The sequence below is a fragment of the Orycteropus afer genome, unplaced genomic scaffold, assembly GCF_000298275.1.
Source record: "Orycteropus afer afer isolate SDZICR_OR568_19922 unplaced genomic scaffold, OryAfe1.0 scaffold00008, whole genome shotgun sequence".
In the NCBI taxonomy this organism is placed as follows: Eukaryota; Metazoa; Chordata; class Mammalia; order Tubulidentata; family Orycteropodidae; genus Orycteropus; species Orycteropus afer.
The window spans coordinates 2,785,882-2,811,282 of record NW_006921595.1 but is presented as its reverse complement, the minus strand read 5'-3'; the positions used below and the strand labels follow the sequence as shown (position 1 = coordinate 2,811,282).

The following is a 25,401-nucleotide window of genomic DNA, read 5'->3' as shown; positions in this document are numbered from 1 at the left end:
ATTGGTTTCCCTTTTCTTTGTTGAAGAGGGTCTGTGCAATCCTTCTGCCTAGTCCGCCATCTTGCCCCGCCTCTTTGTTATCGCATTGTGCTCTTTTAAGAACAATCTATATGGGATCAAACTGATAACAAACCACTAGAAAGATTAGGTGACAGCCTTGAGGGGCTGTGAGTTTATGTTACTGGGGAACAACTCAGAAAAGGTAGGTGAGAATAGTTGCACAACTCAGAGATTATAATCAATGTTACTGAATTGTATATGTAGAGACAGTTGAATTGGTGTCTGTTTTACTATTCATATTCTCACCACAACCAACAAAAAATGCCATGGAGACTTAGTAGCAGTAGAGGGCTATCCTAATACTGGCTAACAGATTTGAGCCCCTCTATACAAGGGCAGTGGGAAAACAAAATCTATAGATTAATCTTTCTGGGTAGCTCTTGGAGAAAACATTCTTCAAAGTTTGTAGATCGAGCTCTTCATCTTTCTGAATGCTATGAAGGTATATAGTGCGGTGTAGTAAATCACCTGGTATGGCTTTTCTAGCCATAAGTCTTTGTAAACTGCGTTGTGGAATTTGCTGTGAGCAACTGAGGAGCTCCTAATTGTAAAAGTTACGCACCTGCGGTATTTCTCTTGAGCAGTGGCACAAAGCAATGTTCTGGGAAGTTCACTCTCTCGGGTGCTTAGAATTCTGATGTTGGTTAGTTTGGCCACTCTGCCAGGCTCAAAAGGAGGCCTCCTAGAGGCAGAAGAGGTCTCTCTGACTGCTGCCTGGGAAAGATGTGCTGCTGAGAGAAATGCACTCCTGAGAGACATGCACTGCTGAGAAAGAGACACTGAGAGACATGCATTGCTGAGAGAGACACCGAGAGAGATGCATTGCTGGGAGAGTGGCTGAGAGAGACTGTTGGGTGAGAGATGGCGGGCTGAGAGAGACTGAGTGTTTTTCCTGAACTTGAATTGTAGCCTGGTACTTCCCAAATAAACCCTATAATCTGTGAGTTCTGTGTGGCCACTGCAGTGAATTATTGAGCCCAGCAGAAAGGTGGTGAGTGCTATAGGAGGAATGGTTGGTGTCAGGGTTGATGAAAGGGCTGGAGGGAGGCAGCATGTCTGGCCTCACAGGAATAGGCCTTGGGCTACTGATGGTGATTCTGTCTTCCTCTTGTGGGGTTAGAGGAGGTCAGAAGATGTGGCCTCCCTGCCCTTTTTGCAGTTGGTGTCAGGAGTGGGATTCGTTACAGTGGCTCCAGACTCATAGAAGCATGAGGCTTTGGAAAAGAAAGAAGAAAGGGGCCTGGGAAGTGAAACTTTGGATTCTTAGATGGTTACTTTGTTTGGTGTTACCTCTTAAAGGAGATAATTAATCCAGAGGCTAGGGCTTTTGGTTACACCCAGCCAAAGGCCAAGGCCATATGCATAGAATGGGATTGTAATCAAGGTGAAGAAACAAAACTGGAATGTCTTAAAAAGGATTATGTGTTTTGGATTATGAATGTACTACAAGTATTGAATGTCTCTTACCTGCTTGTACATTAGAAATGATTATGGGGATGTGGATAATAGACAGCATGTAAGTCTGCTTTCAGCTGATAATTGATTGGATATGTTTGAAAGGGGTAATAGAATTTGCCCAGAAGAAACACAGGCTTTTGTTTTAAGCCCATGTGGAGAGAGAACTAGGAGCTTAGGTAGAAAACCTGAGCCCCACCCAGTACTACTGAGGAAACGGAAGATTTGCATTTGAAGAAAGGACCTGAAGAGAACAACAACAAAAAAAAAACTGTTTGGCTTTTTGAATTTTGAGCCAGCATTTAGGCTTTGGGTGCATCAAGGCAGGGAAGTCATGGTCCATGAGAGAAACCCCTTTCAGAACTGAAAGTTAAAGGAAGCCAGTGAGCAGTAGGCTTGTATGTTGCTCACTTGTGACCACCTGGGTCCATTTGAGTGGAAATGGGGGAAGTGCAGCAAAGAAGAAACGGGCTGAGTTTGGTACTCTTTGACCTAGGCCATGGAGGCTAGGGATGAGAGGAAGGGCTGGCTGGTCTGAAGTGCAAGGAGTTGTGAGCCTACAGGCATTGAAATAGTCCTTGAGGACTGAAGATGTGAGAGAAGGTGCTGGCTGGTCTAAAATGAAGGGGAGAGTGTGACTCCCAAACTTGGCAGCTGGTACCCATGACCTAGCTGGGATGGCTAGGGTTGAGCTGACCAGAACCCAACCAAATGAAGAGGAAGGTGTTTGACACTGAACTGGTGTTAAGTTACTGCAATTTGATGGTTTGTGCTGGGCTGGACTTTGCTTGTTTATGGATCCAGATGCCTGAAGTTTCCAAGCAGAACAGAAGATTCTCCAGAGAGAAAGGGCCATGCTTGTCTCCTCAGAGTACTGGTTTGATAGGGATGGGCAAATCAGAAATTGGCTATTCAAAATGGGGGAGGTAAAGGCATGAAGTGGCTGGTTTATACACTTTCATGGGTGTGGTTATTCTTAAACTGATGGTGAAGGGGATGTTAATTTTTGAAGTATAAAAGGAATAAGATAATGGCTGGAAAAGTCAGGGTGGCCTGCGGTGTAGTGAATTACCTGGGATGGCTTTTCTAGCCATAAGTCTTTGTAAACTCGATAGTGGAATTTACTATGAGCAACTGAGGAGCTTCTGATTGTAAAAGTTATCCACCTGGGGTATTTCTGTTGAGCAGTGGCACAAAGCAATGTTCTGGGAAGTTCGCTCTTGCTCAGGTGCTTAGAATTCTGATGTTTTGATTGGTTGGTTTGGCCACTCTGCCAGGCTCAAAAGGAAGCCTCCTAGAGGCAGAAGAGGTCTCTCTGACTGCTGGCTGGGAAAGACGTGCTGCTGAGAGAAACGCACTCCTGAGAGACATGCACTGCTGAGAAAGAGACACTGAGAGACATGCATTGCTGAGAGAGACACCGAGAGAGACACATTGTTGAGAGTGTGGCTGAGAGAGACTGTTGGGTGAGAGATGGCGGGCTGAGAGAGACTGAGCGTTTTTCCTGAACTTGAATTGTAGCCTGGTGCTTCTGTAATAAACCCTATAATCTGTGAGTTCTATGTGGTCACTGCAGTGAATTATCAAACCCAGCAGAAAAGCGATGAGTGCTGCGGGAGGAACGGTTGGTGTCAGGGATGGTGAAAGGCCTTGGGCTACTGATGGTGATTCTGTCTTCCTCTTGTGGGGTTAGAGGAGGTCAGAAGATGTGGCCTCATTGCCCTTTTTGCAATTGGTGATTATGCTCTATTGATTAAATGTTAAACTTTATTTTTTATGGCCAAAAGAGATTATTATTAGACTTGTAGTACTTTGGCATTGAAACTTGATTAGAGTTTGGCTAGGCAGATCTCTAAATGTTTAACTACTTGGGTTTAAATAATGGCTCAGATACCCAAAACAAATTAGAGAATTAATTAGGTGCTAAAATTTTACATCATTTGTTTACATCATCACTGGTGTGATAAGTTATTTTCTAATTTTTATGGGAGAAAACTATAATCTGCTTATTCATTTCTACTATGTGGGAGAATTTTGTGCTAATCTTGCTTAAAATTATAAATATGGAGATAGTAAGCAGAATAAGAGCTTTTTTATTTTACTTTCTTCTGTCCTCTAACAAAATGAGTCCTGGTGACTGAGTGGTTAAAGCTTTCAACTGCTAACCAGAAAGTTGGAGGTTTGAACCTACCAGCTGCTCCATGGAAGAAAGATGAAGCAGTCTGCTTCCATAAGGATTTACAGCTTTGGGAACTCTATGGGGCAGTTTTACTCTGTCCTGTATGGTTACTGTGGGTTGGAATCAATGTACTCTGGTGACAGTGGGTTGGGTTTGGCTGGGTTTGGTTGGGCCATCTAATGGAAAGTGAGGCTCTTCGGTGTTGAAGTATTTGAATGGTTGACCTTAATAGATTTTCAGGAATTACATAAAATCTTATAGGTGTTTGTTTTTCGTGTGTCCTTTCCTTTATTGAGAGTAACAAGATAAAGTGCTTTTTTTTTTTTTTTTTTTTTTTTGCCTGTGTTTTACAGGTGTTAGTGGTCTGTATGATTTTGGACCGGTTGGATGTGCTTTGAAGAACAATATTATTCAGACCTGGAGGCAGCACTTTATCCAAGAGGAACAGATATTGGAGATTGATTGTACCATGCTCACCCCTGAGTCAGTTTTAAAGTAAGACTCCTACTTGAGAGTGAAATTGTTTAATAAGCATATTTAAGTAACTTTTATTCTGATTACAAAAAACTATCCATGTCCATTTTAGATAATTTGATAAACACACGAAAACAAAGAAAATATGTACTTCTGCCCTGAGTACATTAAAGTTGTAGTGTTTATTTTTCCAATCTTTCTTTTTGTAAGTCTTACATATTTTCGGGAGCTCTGGTGGCATAGTGCCTGAGGCATTTGACTGCTAACCAGAAGGCTGGCAGTGCAAACCCACCAACCACTCCTCAGAAGGAAAGTTGGGCAATCTACTTCCTTAGTGCTACTGCCTCCAAAACCCATGGAGGGGTTGCTATGAGTCGGATCCAACTCCATGGCAGTGGGTTTGGTTTTGGTATATATTTTTATGTTAGCAGCATACTGCTTTTTTTTTGCCCCATGTAATGTAGGTGAACATTTATTCCTGCTATTAAACATTCTTCTAAAGTGTTTGTAATGACAACATAGTATTCTCTTTTATGGATGTGCCAAAATGTAGCTAATGCCATACTGTAGGCATTTAAGTTTCTTCTGATTTCTAACTGCACTGAACATCCCTATAGATGAATTTTTGTGTGTAACTTTATTTCCTTTGTATAAATTCTTAGAAGTTCTAGGGAAAGGTGTCTGTACATTTTTAATCAAATACACTGTTTGTTTTGAAGTCTCTGTGCAAAAACTTAGATTATTCTTACCAGCATTGTTGAAAGTAGAGCAAGATTTCTTGAAATGAATATAAAACTCTGAAAAAAGAATTTTACCATTTTGTATTTGATCGCATCCCTTATTTAATGTTATCTGACAAAGAGCTCATTTTTACCATTAGCATCCTTTAAGCTGTTTCTGGATAATTTCAGCCAATTAAGACGAGAAATTCCTGATGATGGAGCTGAAAAAAATCAGGCCTATCTATTCTTTAGCTATTTAGTTCATTACTAGGAGCTGTGTAAAGATAATACCAGTCTTCATACAGATTTCAGTAGCAGAAAACTCTTAAGGTTGGTTGTCAACATTGAGCTACCCTGGATTCTTAGTGAGTTAGATTCCCAATGGGTTTGGCTTTGCTTAGATCACTGGTAATAATGGCATGTTGTTGTTGTTGTTGTTGTTGTTGTTATGTGCCGTCGAGTCAAACCCGACTCATAGCGACCCCTCCTTGGGTTTCCGAGGCAGTATCACTACGGAAGTAGGATTGCCCAACCTTCCTTCCGAGGAGTGGCTGGTGGGTTTGAACCGCCAGCTGTCTGGTTAGCAGGCAAGTGTCTTAGCCACTATGCTACCAGAACTCCCAATAATGGCATAGGCATGCATTAATTGATCCTGTGAAGCAGTTCAAACTCTATGACAACCTGTGAAAAAGTGTAACCTAATTAATGTCTTTTCTTCCTATGGGGAAAAAGAGCTTGGGATGAGGTTAGGAATAGATTTGAAGAAGCGTTTTCTCTGGCATACATTGTTAACTACTATGGATATATCACTGCTACAGGTATGAGGGCTTTCATCTTTCAGATACACAGATATAAACTATGGATCAACATATAGAAGGGTAAAGTCTTATAAGGTAAAATCTATTTTAATTTGCATGAGAATGATAAATTGCCTTGGCATATGTTAACTTAGGACCTCAGGCCACGTAGACAAATTTGCTGACTTCATGGTGAAAGATGTAAAAAATGGAGAATGCTTTCGTGCTGACCATCTACTAAAAGGTATGGTTTTTCATCTCAGGTAAGATTCCTTCAGGTAGGGTTGAGCAGGGGTTAGGGTAAATGTCTCACCCTAATTTTTTCAATTATTTTTATTTAAATTGAGGCATAACATATAAAAAGTAAAGTTCATAGATCTTAAGTGTACAGATCAAGTCCCATTTATTAAAAAAAAAAAGTTACTTACAGATGATCAGAAATACTAAGCCAGCAAGAGAAGAGAATCAAGATAATCATGTTTTCAGGAATGAATGTTCTTATAAAATCAACCATGGGATTTATATCAATTAAAAATGTATTCTTGGACTTTTTTTTTTTTTCTTTAAAACTTCCAGTGTTAAACCTCAAACATGCATTGTTCTTTTGCCTGTTGCTGGAAATTGACATGTACTAACACTGCTCTTATAGCTCATCTACAGAAATTGATGTCTGATAAGAAGTGTTCTGCTGAGAAGAAATCAGAGATGGAAAGTGTCTTGGCCCAAGTGAGTACTTTACAGTCTTACCACAGTAATTTAGTTATGTACTCTCATTTTTTTCAGTGTTTAATAACTGCTGAATTTTAGATTGTGGTGACCCAGCCCATGATTGTAAAGAAGCATAGTTTACTCTCTATTTCTTATTATCATTTTGCATTTTTTTTTTTCTTTTCTCTACCTCTGTAGCTATCTCTTTATTTCAGCGAAAACTAACAAGTCAGTATAAGTAAGCATTACATTTATCCTCTCTGCATGGAAACGTCAGTTTTCTGGGTTTAATAGCTAAAACCAGAAGAAGAATGATGAGTAGTGTTCAGTGTTGGTGTGGAGATTTGGGGGCAGATAGAGCTCTGGTAGCATAGTGGCTAAGACACTTGCCTGCTAACCAGACGGCTGGTGGTTCAAACCCACCAGCCACTCCTCGGAAGGAAGGTTGGGCAATCCTACTTCCGTAGTGATACTGCCTCGGAAACCCAAGGAGGGGTCGCTATGAGTCGGGTTTGACTCGACGGCACATAACAACAACAACAAAGCTTTATGAACACTGTCTCATCAGCCACCTGATCTGCCACTGGGTGGACTGTTCCTGACCACATGCTGTTATTCTTAGAACCTGATGAGCAGGTCTCTGCTTTTCTGCACCTCCCTTTCCCAGTTTGTCTGCATACCTAAAGTTTTATAATTTTATTTAAGTTGACAAATTTTAGGGAGAACAAAAGAGACCATAGAGGTAACCTATTAGGACCTTTTACCAAGTACAGGAATGGTTTTTATGTAATTCTTAATCTTTTTCTGGAGGGAGAGTTGCAGAACACTTTGAGAATCTGATGAAAATAAACATAGGAAAATGTATGCATCTACGTTGCTGATTTCTTACCTTACTTATCAGCTGTTTTGTTAAACATGTCAGCTGTTAACATTTCCGCAGCATCGTGTTTACTCATGAGATCCAGCAAGGGTCACCTTTTAAATCTTGTTTGCTTCCGTGGGTAAAAATTCCCAGCGCTGTGTTTATAACCTATTTTCTTCACATTGGTATCTATATGTTGTTGTTGTTATGTGCCGTCGAGTCAGACCCGACTCACAGTGACCCCTCTTTGGGTTTCCAAGGCAGTATCACTACGGAAGTAGATTGCCCCGTCTTCCTTCCGAGGAGTGGCTGGTGGGTTTGAACTGCCAGCCTTCTGGTTAGCAGTCACGTGCCTTAGGCACTACAGTACCAGAGCTCCCAAAATCTCCCAAGTGACTAGATGAGACTCATAGAGGGCTGAGTGGAGAAAGAGACAGCCCGGCTATCTGGCAGGCTCAAACCGACAGCACTGTGTGTGGCAGGTGACTGCCTTAGGCCTGAAAGTAGGAGTCCCTAACTCTTTGCTGTTGTCTCATGAGAATAACTGGGTACTTTTCCACCATTGTCCTAATTTTTTTTAACGTACTGATTTTTCTCTTTCCTCATTTAAATTGAAGCCTTCTTAATCTGGCTGTTGAATCATCTGCCAATTTATTTTGGTCATTATGCGGTATATAATTTATCCCTTGCTTAAAGGTCATTGTGTTACCATTATTATTCATGGTTCAGAAAACCAATCCTTGTATTTGGATACTGTTACAGCCACCTATTTGTTTCTTATTTCTTTCCTTTTCCAGAGGCATAACCTTTACTAAAACACACTGCCATTGAGTTGGATCCTACTCATAGCAACCCCTTATTGGGTTTCTGAGGTGGTATCACTACCAAAGTAGATTGCCTAGCCTTTCTTCTGAGGAGTGGCTGGTGGGTTTGAACTGCCAGCCTTCTGGTTAGCAGCCACATGCCTTAGGCACTACACTACCAGAGCTGCCAGAACTTTTACTAGAGAGGAGAAATGAAAAATGTGTCCAGTAACCCTAAATTCTTCTGTTTCCCATTCAGTATTTTAGACTTACCAAGATTTCAAGATTTCATGTGTGTATTTCTTTGAATGTCTTTGACCCTAGCAGTTTCATTCTTTTTTGTGTGTAATTTGGGTGAAGATTTACAGAGCAGATTCACTTTCCATACAGCAGTTCGCATATACTTTGTCTATTGACAAGGACCACGGTTTACCACAATGCAACAGCTCCCCTCCCTCTTCCTCCCCATAGTTACCTCTTCCCAGTGTCCATCCCTCATGCACTCGTGCCCCCTGACCTGTCTCCCTGTGCATAAGCAGCCTTTTTTTCTCCCATGATTGTTCTCTCCAAGGAGTGAATCTACCTCAGGTAAATGTTCAACTCATATGCCTGTCTTTTGTTTGGCTGGAAACCATGGGTGTGGGTTCAATTCCAGACTTGAAGGGCAGCTAGGGTTCCACCAGGCTCTATCGGACTAGCAACCCTGGTCCCCCCCCCCTTTTTTTTTCCTCCAAATGATTTTGAGTTTTGTTCCACATTGTTCTCCCTCTCTCTCAAGGATCTCCTACATAGATCCCCTTCCAAGTGGATGACATTGGTAGCCAGGTACCATCTAGTTCTTCTGGTCTCATAGTCGTATAGGCTGCAGATCGGTTGGTGTACCAGTCACTAGGACTAACTGTTTCCATGAATTTTGGTTTTCTTCATTCTTTTTTGCTCAGGATAAGGAGAGACCCATCGTTGCATCTAGATGGCAGCTTGCCTAGCAGTTTCATTCATTTTCAACTAAATTATCACAATCAGGAAGTAATTAGTAATGCTTAATATGCTCTATTTCTGCATTTCCTGTAAATTAGTGGTTGTTGTCATGTTGTAGATGCTGTCAAGTTGGCTCTGACCCTCTACAGTAAAACAAACACTGCCTGGTCCCGTGCCATTCTCACAATCCTTGGTATTCTTGAGCCCATCATTGCAGCCATTGTGTCAATCCACCTTGTTGAGGGTCTTCTCCTTGGTTGTTGACATTCTATTTTACCAAGCCTGATATTCTTCCCCAGGGAAGTCCCTTCTGATAACATGACCAAAGTAGGTGAGATGAAGGCTGGCCATTCTCGCTTCCAAGGAACATTGTGGCTGCGCTTCTTCCAGGGCAGATTTGTTCATTCTTCTGGCAGTCCATATTTTCAATATTGTTCACCAAAACCAGAATTCAAAGACAAATCTTTTTCAGTCTTCCTTATTTGTTGTCCAGCTTTCACATACATTTGAGGCAATTAAAAATACCATGGCTTAGGTTAAGTGCACCTTAATCTTCAAAGTGACATCTTTGCTTCTTAACACTTTAAAGAGGTCTTTTGCAGCACAATTGCCCTGTGCAGTACCATGTCTGATTTCTTGACTGCTGCTTCCATGGTGTTGATTGTGCATCCAAGTAAAATGAAATCTCTGTCAACTTCAGTCTTTTCTCCATTTATCATGATGTTACTTATTGGTCCAGTTGTGAAGATATTTGTTTTCTTTATGTTGAGGTGTAATCCTCAACTACTACTGAAGACTGTGGTCTTTGATCTTCATCAGTAAGTGCTTCAAATCATCTTCACTTTCAGCAAGCAAGATTGTGTCAGTTGCACGTTCAGTTTGTTAATGAGTCTTCCCCCAATCCTAATGCCATGTTCTTCATGTAGTCCACGTTCTTGGATTATTTGCTGAGCATACAGATTGAATAAGTATGGTGAAAGGATACAACCCTGATGCATACCCTTTCTGATTTTAAACCAAGCAATATCTTCTTGTTCTGTTTGAATGACAGCCTCTTGCTCTTTGTACAGGTTCCTCACGAGCACAATTAAGTGTTCTGGAATTGCCACTGTTTCCAATTATCTGTAATTTGTTATGATCCACACAGTCAAATGCTTTTGCTTAGTCAATAAAACACAGGTAAACAACTTTCTGGTATTGTTTGCTCTCAGTCAAGATCCCTTGGACATCAACAATGATATCTCTTGCTCTATGTCCTGTTCTGAATCCAGCATGAATTTCTGGAAGTTCCTTGTCAATATACTGCTGCAACGTCATGGGTTTTTTTTTTTTTTTTTTTGTGATTCGGGTGAAAGTTTACAGAGCAAAACCATATTCTGTACAGCATTTCATAGACATTTTGTTTTATAATGTTGACTGCAATTCCCCACAGTGTAATAGCTCTCTTTCCACTTCTCTGTAGTAGTAACCTCTTCCCCTGTGTCCTTCCCTCCCATGCACTCTTGTCCCCCAGGCTGTCTCCCTGTGCAAACACTGCCCTCTGTTCTCCTACGATTGATTGCTCCAAGGAGTGTATCTACCTGATATAAATGTTTATCCCATATGCCTGTCTGTTGTTTGGCTAGAAGCCACAGGAGTGAGTTTAGTTCCAAACCTGAAGGGGAACTAGGGGTCACACCAGGCTCTATCAGACCAGTAAACCTTGTCTTTGTTTATGATTTTGAATTTTGTCCACACTGTTCTCACACTCTATCCAGGATCTCCTGCACCCTTTCTGGGTGGGTGACAGAGGTAGTCGGGTACCATCTAGTTCTTCTGGTCTCATGGTCATATAGGCTGAGGATCACATGGTCTACTGGTCCCTTGGACTAATTGTTTTCATGCATCTTGGGTTTTCGTCATTCTTTGCTCTGGATAAGGAGAGACCCACTGTTGCATCTAGATGGCTGCTTGCAAGCTTTTAAGACCCCAGTCGCTACTCGCCAAAGTTGGATGTAGAAAAATGTTTTTGTGTAGTGTTAGGCCAGTTGAGCTTAATGTCTCCTGAGACCATGTTGCTGGCCTGCAGCTCCAACTATTCACTCCCTCTGAGTAGCTGGCTGTGGCCAAGAAGCCATCACAACTTTGCCCCTTGTCAGCTCTGCTATATACCTGGACATTGTTATAGCACATACACATACACATGTAGAAACATCATCTGCCAACCCTATGCATGGTCATGGGCACAGTTCCCCCTGCCTAGACATACCTGATCATACTGCCTGTCCACACTGCCTATCCACCCATCTATTAACCTGTTGCTGCAAGGCTTTTTGTGTGATATTAATGATATTGTTCGATAATTTCCTCATTCTTTTGGATCACATTTCTGTGGAATGGGTACAGATATCGATGTCTTCCAGTCAGTTGGTTAGGTAGCTCCGTTACGGATTTCTTGGCATAAATGAGTAAGTGCCTCCAGTGCTCCACCTGTTTGTTGAAACATCTCAGTGGGTAGTCTGTCGACTCCTGGAGCCTTGCCATTTGCCAATTCCTTCAGTGCAGCTTGAACTTCTTTCTTTAGTACCATTGGTTCTTGATCATATGCAGCGTCCTGAAATGGTTGAACATTGACCAGTTCTTTTTGGTATAGTGATTCTGTGTATTTCTTCCTTCTTCTTTTGTTCTTCCTGCATCATTCAATATATTGCCCATAAGATCCTTTAATATTGCAACTCAGCAACTTGAGGCTTGAATTTTTTCTTCAGTTCTTTCAGCTTGAGAAATGCTGAGCTTGTTCTTCCCTTTTGGTTTTCTAACTCCAGGTCTTTGTGCATTTTATTATAATACTTTACTTTGTCTTCTCGAGTTACCCTTTGAAATCTTCTGTTCAACTCTTTTATCTTGTCATTTCTTCTGTTCACTTTAGCTTCCATTCAACAGCAAATTTTAGAGTCTCCTGTAACATCCATTTTGGTCTTTTTTCTTTCTTTTAAATTTTTATTGTGATTTGCATGAAAGTTCACAAAGCAAATTAATCTTCCGTAAAGCAGTTCACATGCACTTTGTCTCGTGGCATTGACTGTAATTCCCACAATGCAGTAGCTCTCTTATCACTTCCTCCTTACAGTAACCTCTTCCCTGTGTCCTTCCTTTCCATGCACTCCTGTCCCCAAGCTTTCTCCCTGTGCATACACAGCCCTTCTATTCTCCCATGGTTGAGTTTTTCAAGGAGTGTATCTGCCTGATGTAAATGTTCAGCTCATATGCCTGTCTTTTGTTTGGCCAGAAGCCACCGTAATGGGTTCAATTCCGGACCTGGAGGGCAGCTACGGGCCATAGTCTCAGAGGTTCTACCAGGCTCTATCAGACCAGCAAACCTAGTCTCCCCACACCCCCTTTTTTTTATGATTTTGAATTTTGTTCCACATTGTTCTCCCACTCTATCCAGTATCTCCTACATAGATCCTCCTCTGAGTGGTTGACAGTGATAACTGGGCACCATCTAGTTCTTCTGGTCTCATAGTCATATAGGCTGAGGATTGCATGGTATACTAGTCCCTTGGACTAATTGTTTCCATGAATCTTTGGTTTTCTCCATTCTTTGCTTTGGGTGAGGAGAGACCCATCATTGCATCTAGATGGCCGCTTGCAAACTTTTAAGATCCCAGTTGCTATTTGCCAAAAATAGGATGTGGAACAATGTTTTTGTGTAGCTTGATGTCCCCTGTGACCATGGTTCAGAGCCCACAGGTCCAACTACTTGCTCCCTCTGGGTAGCTGGCTGTGGCCAGGAAGTGACTACAACCTTGTCCCTTGTCAGGTCTACTATATACCTGGAAATTCTTACAGAACATGGTGGCATGGTGCCTAGGGCATTTGACTGCTAACCAGAAGGCTAGAGGTTCAAAACCACCAGCCACTCCTCAGAAGGAAGACTGGGAAATCTACTTCCGTAGAGATACCGTCTCGGAAACCCAAGGAGGGGTCGCTATGAGTCGGATTCAACTTGACGGCATTGAGTTTGGTTTTTTGAGTTATACAGATATACTTGTAGAAACATTGTCTGCCAACCCTATACATGGTCATGCTCATACTCCCCGCTGCATAGACATATCTGATCATTCAGCCTGTCCATTCATCTATCCACCCATATAATGGTGTTTGCCATCACTGACAACGCAGTACTGTATGTGCAAAAGGGTTCATCTTTGTTGTCAGTACTTCCCATGCACCTCTCTGTGTCTTCCTCTTCCTCAGTGCCACTGGGGTTGATCACACACATTTGGTGCCTTGCCATTTTGATCTTTTCTTCCTTTCCTGTCCTTTTAATGACCATTTTTACTTCATGTATGATGTTCTTCATGCCATCCCACAACTTGTCTTCGGTAATTGATATCTCATTCATCAAGTCTTAGATGGTGTCTGAGGTCAGTTGGGTTATAGTTGAGGTCATATTTTGGCTCTTGTGGACTTGTTTGAATTTTCTAAAGCTTCTGCTTGAACTTAAAGGTGAACAATTGATAGTCCATTCTACAGTCAGCTCCTGACTTTGTTTTGATTGAAGATGTAGTCTTTACGCAGATGTAGTTGATCTGATTCCCATGTATTCTATCTGGTGAGGTACGTGTGTATAGCCCACCATGTGTATTGTTGGAAAAGGTTATTTGCAATGAGTAAGTTATTCGTCTTGCAGAATTTTATCATGCGATCTCCAGCATCATTTCTATCACCAAGGCCATATTTTCCAACTACTGATGCTTCTTTGTTTCCAACTTTTGCATTCCAATCACCAGTAATGATCAGTACATCATGATTGCATGTTTGATCATTTTCAGACTGCATAAGTTGGTAAAAATCTTCAGTTTTTTCATCTTTGGCTTTAGTCGTTGGTGTCTAAATTTAATAATAATAGTATTAACTGATGTTCCTTATAGGCATATGGATATTATCCTAGCACTCATAGCATTAAACTTCAGGATACATCTTGAAATGTTCTTTTTGACCATGAGTGCAATGCCATTGTTCCTCAATTTGTCATTCCTGGCATAGTAGATGCTATGATTGATTCAAAATGGCCAATGTCAGTCTGTTTTCAGTTCACTAATGCTAGGATATCGATCTTTATGAGTTCCATTTCATTTGACAACTTCCAGTTTTCCTGGATTCCTACTTCGTCTGTTTCATGTTCTGATTATTAATGGATATTTGCAGTTTGATCCCATTTTGAGTCGTGCCCCATCAGCAAATGAAAGTCCCAAAAGCTTTACTCCATCCACGTCTTTAAGGTCGACTACTTTGAGGAGGCAGCTGTTCCCTAGTCATATTTAAAATTGGTAGTCATATCTAAAAACTTGATCAGATAATTTTGGCAGGACATTTCTTAAGGGGTGTTATGTGCTTCTGTTAGGAGGTACAGAATATTGCATTATCTCTTTTTGTGAGTTAGAGCCATGGTGATCTTTGTCTAGATTGATTATTTGATGAGAAGTTTCACTATGATGATTTTCTCGTTCTGTTTTTGTTCTTTGTTTATTAGCTTGAGTATTTCTATAAAGAAAAACTTCCCTTTATCAACTATTTACATTTTCTGAGACACCATTTGTAGAGAAAACTGAGGAGGGTAAATCCTTGACTTCCCCCCCTGTTCCGTTTCTCCCCTCTCCCCCCCATTTTTAAAACCTGTTTTCAATTAGATGGGTCTCTGGCATCCTTCAGAAGTATCCAGTGAATTCCTGCCCGCCTCTTCTTCTCTCCTCTCCTTCTCTTATTATGAACTTAAAACATTTGATACTTTTCAGTGAATTGTAGTTATTATTGTTTTGATGGTCAAATTGTCTACTCTTTTGCTGCCAGGAATTTTGTACTGAGTCATTTTGACATAGGCTTACTAGTCTTTGATAACTTCCTTGCTTTTGATAAGATAAAATATTTCACGTTCATCTTGTGTATTTTTTATCTCACACCTGGAATCAGCCATTTTCCCAAGGAGCTCTGGTACTTTTTAGTGGGAATGCTATTGATCATTGGTTTTTAGTGGGAATGCTATTGATCGTTGGTTCTAGGCTTTTTCAGTGGACAGACCTAGAAAATCGTCACAAGTTCATACTCATACCCCTACTTAAAATTAGGTCAGTGGGAATATTACTTTATTAATTTTGAATCTGTATTTCCATTTCTACACAGAAATCCCAGTTCTCAGCAACACCATCATATAATTGAGATGCTTTATCCCACACTGTACACAATCACAGTCTGAGGAAAACAATGTGAATATTGAAAATAGTTAATATATTGTTGTTGTTCTTTTTCCTTGGGAAAATACCAGTAATGTGCTGTCTAAAAAGTATTTTAAAAATCACTTAGTGTGATTCTCTTTGTGTATGTAGGTCGTCAACTGGATATGTAGTTGTTCATAAAATTTGTTTTAGTTTGCATTTTTAGGGTTTCAGATTTTAAAATTTAAGTTTGTTTTATAGTTACGTTAAAAAATGTTCCTAAGTTCAAGTCAAATCTACTAAACAAGATACATTCAGATAGACCTAGCTTCTGTTCCTGTTTCTTCCACTCTCGTCTTCCCTGTCTTCATTGGTAGCCAATTTTTAAATTAATTTTTTTTTTCAAAATAGAATATAAGCAAAGACAAAGACATACAGTATTGTATGCCCTGTTTTCTCAGTAAATGGTAACATACCATACGTACTCTTTCCCCCCTATGCTTTTTTGACATAACAAAATACCCTAGAGATTGCTCTGTAGTAGTATAAAGAGTTATACTGCATTCCATTTATAGCTGTATAGTTTTCCATTGTTCAATGTACCATTTTATGTGTCAGTCCGCTATTGATAGGGATTTGTGTTATTTTCAGTCTTTACCTTTAGATTAGTGCTGTACTGATGAACCTGTGCTTTCATCTTTTCGTATTTTGCTGTTATATCTTTGGGTAGATTCTTAGAAGTATGATTGCCCATGTCCTTTGGCTGAGTATCGCCTAATTCCCATCCATAGGGTTTTTTATTTCTCTCTGCATCCTCTAAATCTTCCTGACATCCTGTTTCATTATGAAAAATACTATATGTTCTGGAAAAACAGAACATACCTGGAAAACAGGTATTTGTTAGGCTCTTACATCTCTTCAAGAAGGGAGACCATCTTATATTTGTGGTATTTATATCTTGGAGGTTACTGCAACAGTTTCCTCTTTGATCTATCCTTTTGGTAATGTTACGAAGTACAGCATTTTTGAAATCCCACCTAGAAACTCTAGATACTGCTCCAGTGAAATAGCTAGTAAGTAGTACGTGTTTGTTTTGTTGAATTTTGTGAATTGAGCTAGACCCTAGAAGGCTTAATTTAAAAAAAAAAAGACAAAAAGTCATTATAATTTGGAACATGTTATTAGTGTATGTGAATTACCTTTTTGTAGAGTGAAAAGCCCATTAGATTTATGAGGGGAGCAAATATAAATTGTCATAGTTCCCCTTTAGTGAATAGGTAGGTACTGTGCACCAAGCTCTGTGCTAAGCGCTTTACATATATTATCTCCTTTAATTTTCATAGTACACCTGTGCGTTAGAGTCTATTCTCTCTGTTTTACAGATAGGCAAACTGATGCTCAGAGTTTGGTAACAACTTAAGTCACATAACTCCTAAGTGATAGAGTTGGCAGATACACCCAAGTCTTTTTGACTTTAGATTCTCAATTCTTAGTCACTGGCCATCAGGTTATACATGAAATTATTTTGTTTCTATTAGGAGATTTGTTTCTAAATATTTACTACTAAGTGGTTTGTCATTGTCATTTGAAATTCACAAATTGAAGGTCATACATCATTTTAAAGGGTTTGTCATTTATTATCAGTGTATAAAATGTGCAGTACTCAGAGAAATGGAGAGGTAAATAAGACACAGCATCTGCCTTCATGGAGCTTAATGTCTAGAGGGAAAGGAAAGTTACATGCACATTTAATTACTAGACAGGGAGATGTATCTGACTTAAATTTACATAGGGAGATAAACCTCAGCTTAGAAAACTTATTTACATGATGTCATATTCTTGCCGACCAATGTCGTTGTTGTTGTTGTTATGTGCCGTCAAGTCGGACCTGACTCATAGTGACCCCTCCTTGGGTTGCCAAGGCAGTATCACTACAGAAGTAGATTGCCCAGCCTTCCTTAGATATAGTTAAACAACAGGTAGTAGTTTGCCTTTTCTTTCATAATGTGATGGTACATGTGTAAGTTTGGGTCAGTCTCAGCATAGTACCCCATTTCTCTGTTGAAAGTTTGTAAATCGGTTATGGTTTTAATGTGGATATCCTGAAGGTTAGGTTAATTCTGATGTTCTTATTTTGGGTTAATTTTAACGATGGATGGAGTTATATATAATCCTTATGCCTTGTTTTTTCTCAATCTTTTACACTAATTATTTTCTTGACATATCCTTTAGCTCGATAACTATGGACAGCAAGAACTTGGGGATCTTTTTGTGAACTACAATGTAAAATCCCCTATTACTGGAAATGATCTGTCCCCTCCAGTATCTTTTAACTTAATGTTCAAGACCTTCATTGGGCCTGGAGGGAACATGCCAGGGTAGGTGTCACTTACTGGTAATCTATGCAATGAAATTGTTAAAATTGCTTGTAGTGAAAGGTAAATATCAATGCTATAAAGAAAAAAATATTGAAAAATTATCTAGAGAATATCAGAAAATATAGTAAAGAGAAATAAACACATGCATGTTCCTGAATTTTATTTCTTCTAATTCTTTCTGAATAGTTTTTTTTTTTTTTTTTTTTTGAGTCTGTTTGATTGATTTTACCACGATAAGATAAATTTTAAAAGTCTGTGATCATTAAATCTTCTAGTTATAGCTGCATAGAGTAGACAGGGCAGTTGAAGAATGATTTTGAAAGTCAGTGAACTTACTGCTGAAGGAGATTTTAGAAACCATTTAGTTGAGCACAGCACTGTCCAGTAGAACTTCTTCAGTGATGAGAATGTTCTATAATCTATGCTGCCCAGTATGGTAACCTCTAAACACTTGACTGTTGAGTACTTGAAATGGAGCTAGTGCTTCTGTGAACTGATACTGTAAACATATTTAATTTTTATTAAATTTAAATAGACATGTGGCTTGTGGCCTGCCATATTGGTCAGTATAGGTCTAGCCTGTTGATTTGAAAGATGTAGTTTTCATAGATGGAGTAAAGAAAACCTCAGCGGTTCACAAGGTGATCCAGAACTGTAACTTACATCTGCAGATTCCTGGACCACTGGTAACAAGCGTTGCCAAACTTCAGATATTTTTCTTATGGTCTTATTTTAGGATAAGAGATAGTAGACTTTGGGTAGATGATGCTAGATTGTGTTTCTTAAAGTAAAAACTAAAGAGTAATGAAAATTATGATAGAATGCATTACTGGACTTATTTTTTTAAGACACAAGGTTGATTTGGGGTATTTTGTAGAACGAGTTCAAAGGTAAGCTCTTCATTTTGGTAACACAGAGTGTTATGGATTGAATTGTGTCCCCAAAATTATGTTACAAATCCTAAACTTTATACCTGTGGATGTAATCCCATTTGGGAATAGGGTTTTCTTTGTTATGTAAATGAGGCCGTTTCAGCATAGGGTTTGTCTTAAATCGATCACTTTCAAGGTATGAAAAGAGCAGATTTTGCCCAGAGAAACCAAGCAAAGGGTGAGAGATAGATTGCATGTAGAGGTAAAGGAAGGATGAGAAGTATGCTAGAGAAGCTGAGACATGGATCTTCCCCCAGATTGGACAGAGGGCCTTCCTCTAGAGCTGGAACCTTGAATTCAGACTTGCTGCCCTTAAACTGTGAGAAAATAGATTGTGTTTGTTGAAGCCACCGTTTGCTGTATTTCTGTTATAGCAGCACTAGATAACTAAGAGTCATAAAAGGAGCCTTGTCCTCTGACCCACTTCTTCTATTCCTGGGCATTTATCTGGGGAAATTCAAAAGGAAATGTAGCTATATTTATACAAAATAATATAAAAGAAATAACCTATTTATTCAATGATTTGAGAATGGTGAATTAAATTATAAGAAACCCTGGTGGCACAGTGGTTAAGTTCTCAGAAACGTCAGCATTTCGAGCCCACCAGCAGCTCTATGGGAAAAAAATAGCTGGCAATCTGCTCTCATAGAGTTGTTGTTGTTGTTGTTGTTATGTGCCGTCGAGTCGGCCCCGGTTTCCGAGGCAGTATCACTACGGAAGTAGATTGCCCAACCTTCCTTCCGAGGAGTGGCTGGTGGGTTTGAACCGCCAGCCATCTGGTTAGCAGGCAACTGTCTTAGCCACTATGCTACCAGAGCTCCTCATAAAGAGTACAACCTAGGAAATCCTATGTGGCAGATCTAGTCTGTCTTATAGGGACAACTGTGAGTGGGAATCAAGTCAATAGCACACAGCAACAAATAAATTATAGTAAAAGTAGGTAATTTTAGTAGAGTATAATCTGTTAAATATAATTTTTAAAGTTATCTAGAGAATGGAAAAGTATAAAATCAGTGAAAGAAGAAACATCATTTTATACGTACTACTTACAAGTATGCATACAAATTGTAGCTATACTTATATTTGGGTGAAATCTGGAAAGGATCACAAAATGAAATGAGTTGTTATTTTAGAGTGAGAAGCAGACTTGTAAACTCTTTCTGAGTTGGTATTTTCCACAGAATATTTTCTGTGGTGTTAAGGAGCGGACAGTGAGTATACTGGTGTATTTGCTTGAATTGTCTTTCAAATACAAAGAGACACAGAAGACTCCTCTAGCTAAAGATGTAAAATACCAAAAAGAAGATAATCTGAAAACACCTTGATCATTGCTTGCATTGGTGGGATGCTTGCTTGTGGTGAGCTAACACATTGAGTTCCAGTGTTCAGTGGCTACTGCCATGTAAGTGACTGGTCAGGAGGCCAGGGGTTCTAAGGATCCTATGAGAGAGATGATGTTTTGACCCACCGGAGTAATAAAGTAATGCTTCTAACAGTAGAAGTGCTGTACCAATTGTCTAAGACATTCACTACTACTTTTACATAAATGTATTGTTCCAAGAATGCTTGCTACTAAGAAAAGTGTCTTGCTACAACTTTGTTTTTTATACAGCTTTGTTGTGAAATGGCATATTTAGGATATTTAGAACTTGTCTAGAATTTGAGGTGTATTAGAAGATACATTTTCTTTCTTTATAACAGACTGATTTGCTTTAATTTATAGGTATTTGAGGCCAGAAACTGCACAGGGGATTTTCCTGAATTTCAAACGACTTTTGGAATTTAACCAAGGAAAGTTGCCTTTTGCTGCTGCCCAGATTGGAAATTCGTTTAGAAATGAAATCTCCCCTCGATCTGGACTGATCAGAGTCAGGTACTCCCTATATTACTCTCCTGGTAAAATGAGTAAACAACCTTGGCGTTGAACTGGAAATGAAAGGTTGCTAATTTGAAACAGTTAATTCTACCTCATGCTGATGTGACTAAGCACTTACCTTTTGTTTTCTCTAAAACATCATGATTTTCTTTGTTAAATGTAATCTCCAGAATGCCAGGAAGTTTTGAAGCTAGAAGGGAAAGTAAGGAAGGTTAGGAATTACTTAAGTTTATCACCTGCCCCAAATTTTCTCTATTTTTCTTGTTCATCATGCATTTTGAAGATGTCTGAGTTAAGGCAATGTCTGGCACTGGTGATGGGTATAAGTGTACACTAGGATGGGATAAGGGAAGGTTATGACAGATCATTCTAGGTGTCCAGGGCAAACAGCGTCACTGGGGTTAGGGTGGGAGCATTTCAGTAACCGGTGGTCTGTATCAATATTGGGGAGGGTGTTCCAGGTTTTTGGAGTGGCACAGTGGTTAAGCGCTCAGCTGCCAACCAAAAGATTGGTGGCTAGAACCCACTAGTTGCTCCTTGGTAGAAAGATGTGAGAATCTGTTTCTATAAAGATTACAGCCCAGGAAACCCTGTGGGGCAGTTCTACTCTGTCCTGTAGGGTCACTATGAGTTTGAATCGACTCGATAGCAACAAGTGACATGACAGAGAGACAAGTTAGAAAGCTTACCACCATCTACTCTTGCACTTGCTTTGTCAGATGCACGCAGGAATGTGTGAAAAGCATACTGGTACTATGGGTTTTAATTTTCTTAAGAACCTTATTATGACTTAGCTATGTATGCCTTTAAGCTTTTTGTGAATTTTATAAATCTTCCTGATATCATCTCTTAGAGTAATAAATTCCACAAGGGAAATAGAGTATGTAGTTAAACTTAACTTTCTTAGACTCTAAAAGTGTTTTCCACCCCCTACCCATTCACCCACTTATTTCCTTGTGTCTCTTTTTATTGCTGTAATTACAGACTTCAGTCATAGCTTATCCTAGCCACTGACTGTAGATCAAAGCATCCAAAGCACCTGCTTCATCTTGTAAGTCCCCATGACGCCTTGTTAGGAAATGTCTCTGTGTTCTGGCCAGACTGTGTCTTCAGGCCTATAGTGCCTTCAGGCTTATGGTCTAGAAAGAAGAGACTTAATGGAGGAAAGAGTGTGCACAGCTTAGCAGCGGGGTGGGAAGGCCCTTTCTGGACTTTGATATAGAAAGAAGAAGTGGTCGGACATTTTAACCCAGTATTAATGACAGTGAAAGAGTTACCAGGTTTGAAACTGTTTTATTTATTTATTTCTGTCTTCCCCTGTGTTCTGGTAGTTTCTAGCAATCAGACTTTCAAAATACTGAGGAAACTGTATGGGACTGAAATAGTCTGAAACAAGTGTTCAGGGAGAAGAGTTACACATGGTAGAGTAGCTCTTGGCAGATTTAAAGAGAAAGGAGAAGTTAGGCAAAGCCTGAGGCCCCGTGGGATGAAAAATAAGGGGGTAAAAAGTGTTAAGTGGGAAAACCAGTTCAGAACTGAGGAATGAGCCCACTGAATAACTGGCTGAAAGGCTCTTGGCATTTCCTGATGTGTAATTCCTTGGTCATTTTGTCTTCAAAATGCCCCTCTGTGGATTTTGGCTGGTGGTGTTATGTTTCGCTCAGGTTCCTGACCAGAAGGCAACTCATTACCCTATGAGCAGACATCCCCCTGATTTTTGTTCTATAGTAGGACAGTGATTTCTTCTTGATGCCATAGAGTTATTAAATAACTAGTCTTTGTATAGGTATAATTTCTTTTGTTTAGACTGGAAGTATTAGATTATTTCATATGAACATTTTAGTTTTATTTTGATTGGCTGACTCTGTCTCTTGGCTCTATGAATTGTAGTTCTCCACAGTTCCTAGTATGTTCTGTGAACTCAAAGACAAGAGGCAAAACTAGTCAAAGAAGTGTTAGTGTTGATTCCTATCTCCTGTCTGGTCTGGGATTATTTGACAGAATAGTTTATCAGAAAGACTTGGCCGGGAGCTTTGTTGGGGATTCTGGGCAGGCAGGGCCTTTGTTTTTATCTGCCCTGTATTTTAGATACAGGATGTTTATGAATGAGTTCTGTTCCGTCTTTAAGTTGAATTTGTTGTAAGTTGGAAAAGTTATATATAGTCATATCTAACGTCACTTAGTCAAATGTTTGTCTTAGTACAGGTGTGTGTCACTTAATGTCCATGATACATTCTGTGAAACAGGAGTTTATACAATTTGGACATTGTATGAACACCACATTATATACAAGCAATCCTCATACAATCTGTAGTTAAATCTCCGTAAAACCTATTATATTAAAACCTTCTGGGAGCCCACTGGACAAAGCCCAAGAGCTATATCCACTGGATACAGGAGGCTAGGCTTGGCAGGTATGCAGCTGGGCTGGGCGGAAGGTGCACTGGCAGCCAGATTGGAACATTACACATATCTAGGCACAGGGCAAGGTGGGCATTTGGGAAGTGGGGAAGCCCACAGGGGGCAGGGGGCTGGAAGTGCAGGTGTCAGGAGCTCAGCTGGCAGTGGTGACACTGGCTGTCGCCACCCTGTTGGCATAACTGCTTCCTGATCATATGTAGCCCACCACCTAGAGGTGAGACTTGTGAACACTGTGAGCTCAGCTAGCACCACCAGCACCTGCAACAGGAGCAGGAAGAGCTGCAGGAGGTGTGGCCCTGCTCCAGAAGTGAAGACTGTACAACTGTTGAGTGGGTGAATGAAGCTAGGAGGAGGGAAAGGAGGAGATGCTGAGGGGATTGGGGTGTGCCTGGAGCCCTGGGAATTTGGGGTCTTTAAAACCATTAGGGGAATCTAATAAACAAAAGGAGAGCTACTTTCCTTTTTAAAAAACACACAGAAAACACTTTAGCAGTGGGGTGGGAAGGACCACAGATGTATACATGGTCAGATGTCTGAATGGATTTTGAGCACTGCATACTTGCATATAGTAGTACATGGTATACCTTTCTATGCATGAAAAATATTAAAGAAACACTTCCAGATACACTAAAACGTTTTTAATATAGTAATGAAATGACACACTGCCATTTTCGGACCCAACTCATAGTGACCTCTCCTTGAGTTTCCGAGGTGGTATCACTACAGAAGTATATTGCCTAACCTCTCTTCGAGGAGTGGCTGGTGGATTTGAACTGCCAGCCTTCTGGTTAGCAGTCAAATGCCTTAGATACTGCACCAACAGAGTTCCCTTTAACATAGTAATACAGTAATAATAACGTTTGATGTGTGTCACAAAGTAGCAGCAGTTTATTATTAAAAACATTGTATGTACCTTGAATTTTTAATAAATAGGCTTTATGGGAGTTGGTTTGTAACCATGCATTGTACGTAACTTGGGTGTTCATTCTGATGTTGTCAACCTAGTTATAAGCTATGCAAAGCCATACACCATGTTTATTTCTCTGTCACAATTTCTATGCCCACAGAAGATGTGTGATTATTGTTGAATGATGGATGATTAAGACCTAGGAGATACAGGACCAAATAAGAGCTTCCATTGAAAAATAAGGTTTACAAATCAAAGCTCTTTTGCAATGCATTTCATACATTTTTAGAACCCATTTAAGCAATTTTATATTACTTATAGTACATCTGAGATAATTTTCAAAGACACTGTCAAATATGTGTATGTGGTAGGTTTTTTTTTTGAAAAAAAGAGATTTGATTTTGACCCATAAAATTAACTTAAAATACTTTCCCCACCAATGGGTACTAAATTACCATTCAGAGAAATCTCTTTGGAAACCATTACTATGTGCATATTTATTTCATCATCCTGCAGTGAGCTTGATGTTAGCTTGTTCAATTCATGCCTCGTGTCCTCTACCTTGAATAACATTTTATTTGAAAGCTCTTACTCTACAGAAACCAGCTGTATGGTGCTATTATCAGCCATTTACTTGTTCAGAGCAATAAAAATCAAACTGTTATAAAAGCTAAAGAACAATTTCAATTCACTTTTAATTTCCTATTCTGTGAAAAGTAAATATCAGGAGCTTCATTTCATGTGTGTTTATAAAGACTTGCTAATGCTTTTAAGGAAAACCATTTTATTGGGAGGTCACTCATACGTCCTTTCTTTTTTTGGATGGCATTTGTTTATGTGCTTTCAATTTTTAAAAGTGTATTAATCTGTTTTTTTAAAAAATTATTTTCCATCAAAAGTAATAATCTTGTCGGTGTTACTAGAGATAAGGAATTAATATTTGAGAGAAGTTTGAGCTTGTTTATTTTAAATAGTGAGTAATAAAGTTTTCATTAATCTGTTTAAAAAGAACAACCACCCAGACAAACTTAATGCAAATAATTGTGGCCATTTCCTTGGAAAACCAGTATTCTGTTTGGTGATAAGAGATTCCTATAATGTGAGGTCTTTATCAATGTTCTATAGTATGCAGTTGAAAATAGTGTTTTGTTTATTGTTTTTTATAGTTAAGAATGCAAATTATTTTCCATATGCTTTTGTTTTCAGAGAATTCACAATGGCAGAAATTGAGCACTTTGTAGATCCCAGTGAGAAAGACCATCCCAAGTTCCAAAGTGTGGCAGACCTCCACCTTTATTTGTATTCAGCAAAAGCCCAGGTCAGCGGACAGTCTGCCCGTAAAATGCGCCTAGGAGATGCTGTTGATCAGGTAAGATTTCTTAGGCAACTTAATTTAAATTATACCAATTTGGAGATTGCCGCATTTAGCAAATTTTGCATACTAGGTGATACAAACCTTTTATTTTAGTAGTCATTTTATTTTGTATTCATTATTGTTGTTGTTGTTGTTGTTATGTGCCGTAGAGTCAGCCCCAACTCATAGTGACCCCTCCTTGGATTTCTGAGGCAGTATCACTATGGAAGTAGATTGCCCAACCTTCCTTCCGAGGAGTGGCTGGTGGGTATGAACCGCTAGCCTTCTGGTTAGCAGT

At 39.6% G+C, this 25,401-nt stretch overlaps 1 protein-coding gene across 1 annotated transcript in view; it reads left to right on the top strand.

Annotated features, from left to right (window-relative positions):
• The window catches only part of GARS1 (glycyl-tRNA synthetase 1), a 105,235-nt gene that overhangs the window by 51,481 nt on the left and 28,353 nt on the right, over nucleotides 1–25,401 (top strand). The window contains exons 6-11 of the mRNA XM_007945456.2: nucleotides 4,048–4,189; nucleotides 5,843–5,931; nucleotides 6,337–6,413; nucleotides 17,468–17,613; nucleotides 20,269–20,418; nucleotides 24,956–25,118. Of these exons, the coding sequence (XP_007943647.2) occupies nucleotides 4,048–4,189; nucleotides 5,843–5,931; nucleotides 6,337–6,413; nucleotides 17,468–17,613; nucleotides 20,269–20,418; nucleotides 24,956–25,118 (767 nt within the window). The remainder of the gene's footprint in view (nucleotides 1–4,047; nucleotides 4,190–5,842; nucleotides 5,932–6,336; nucleotides 6,414–17,467; nucleotides 17,614–20,268; nucleotides 20,419–24,955; nucleotides 25,119–25,401) is intronic.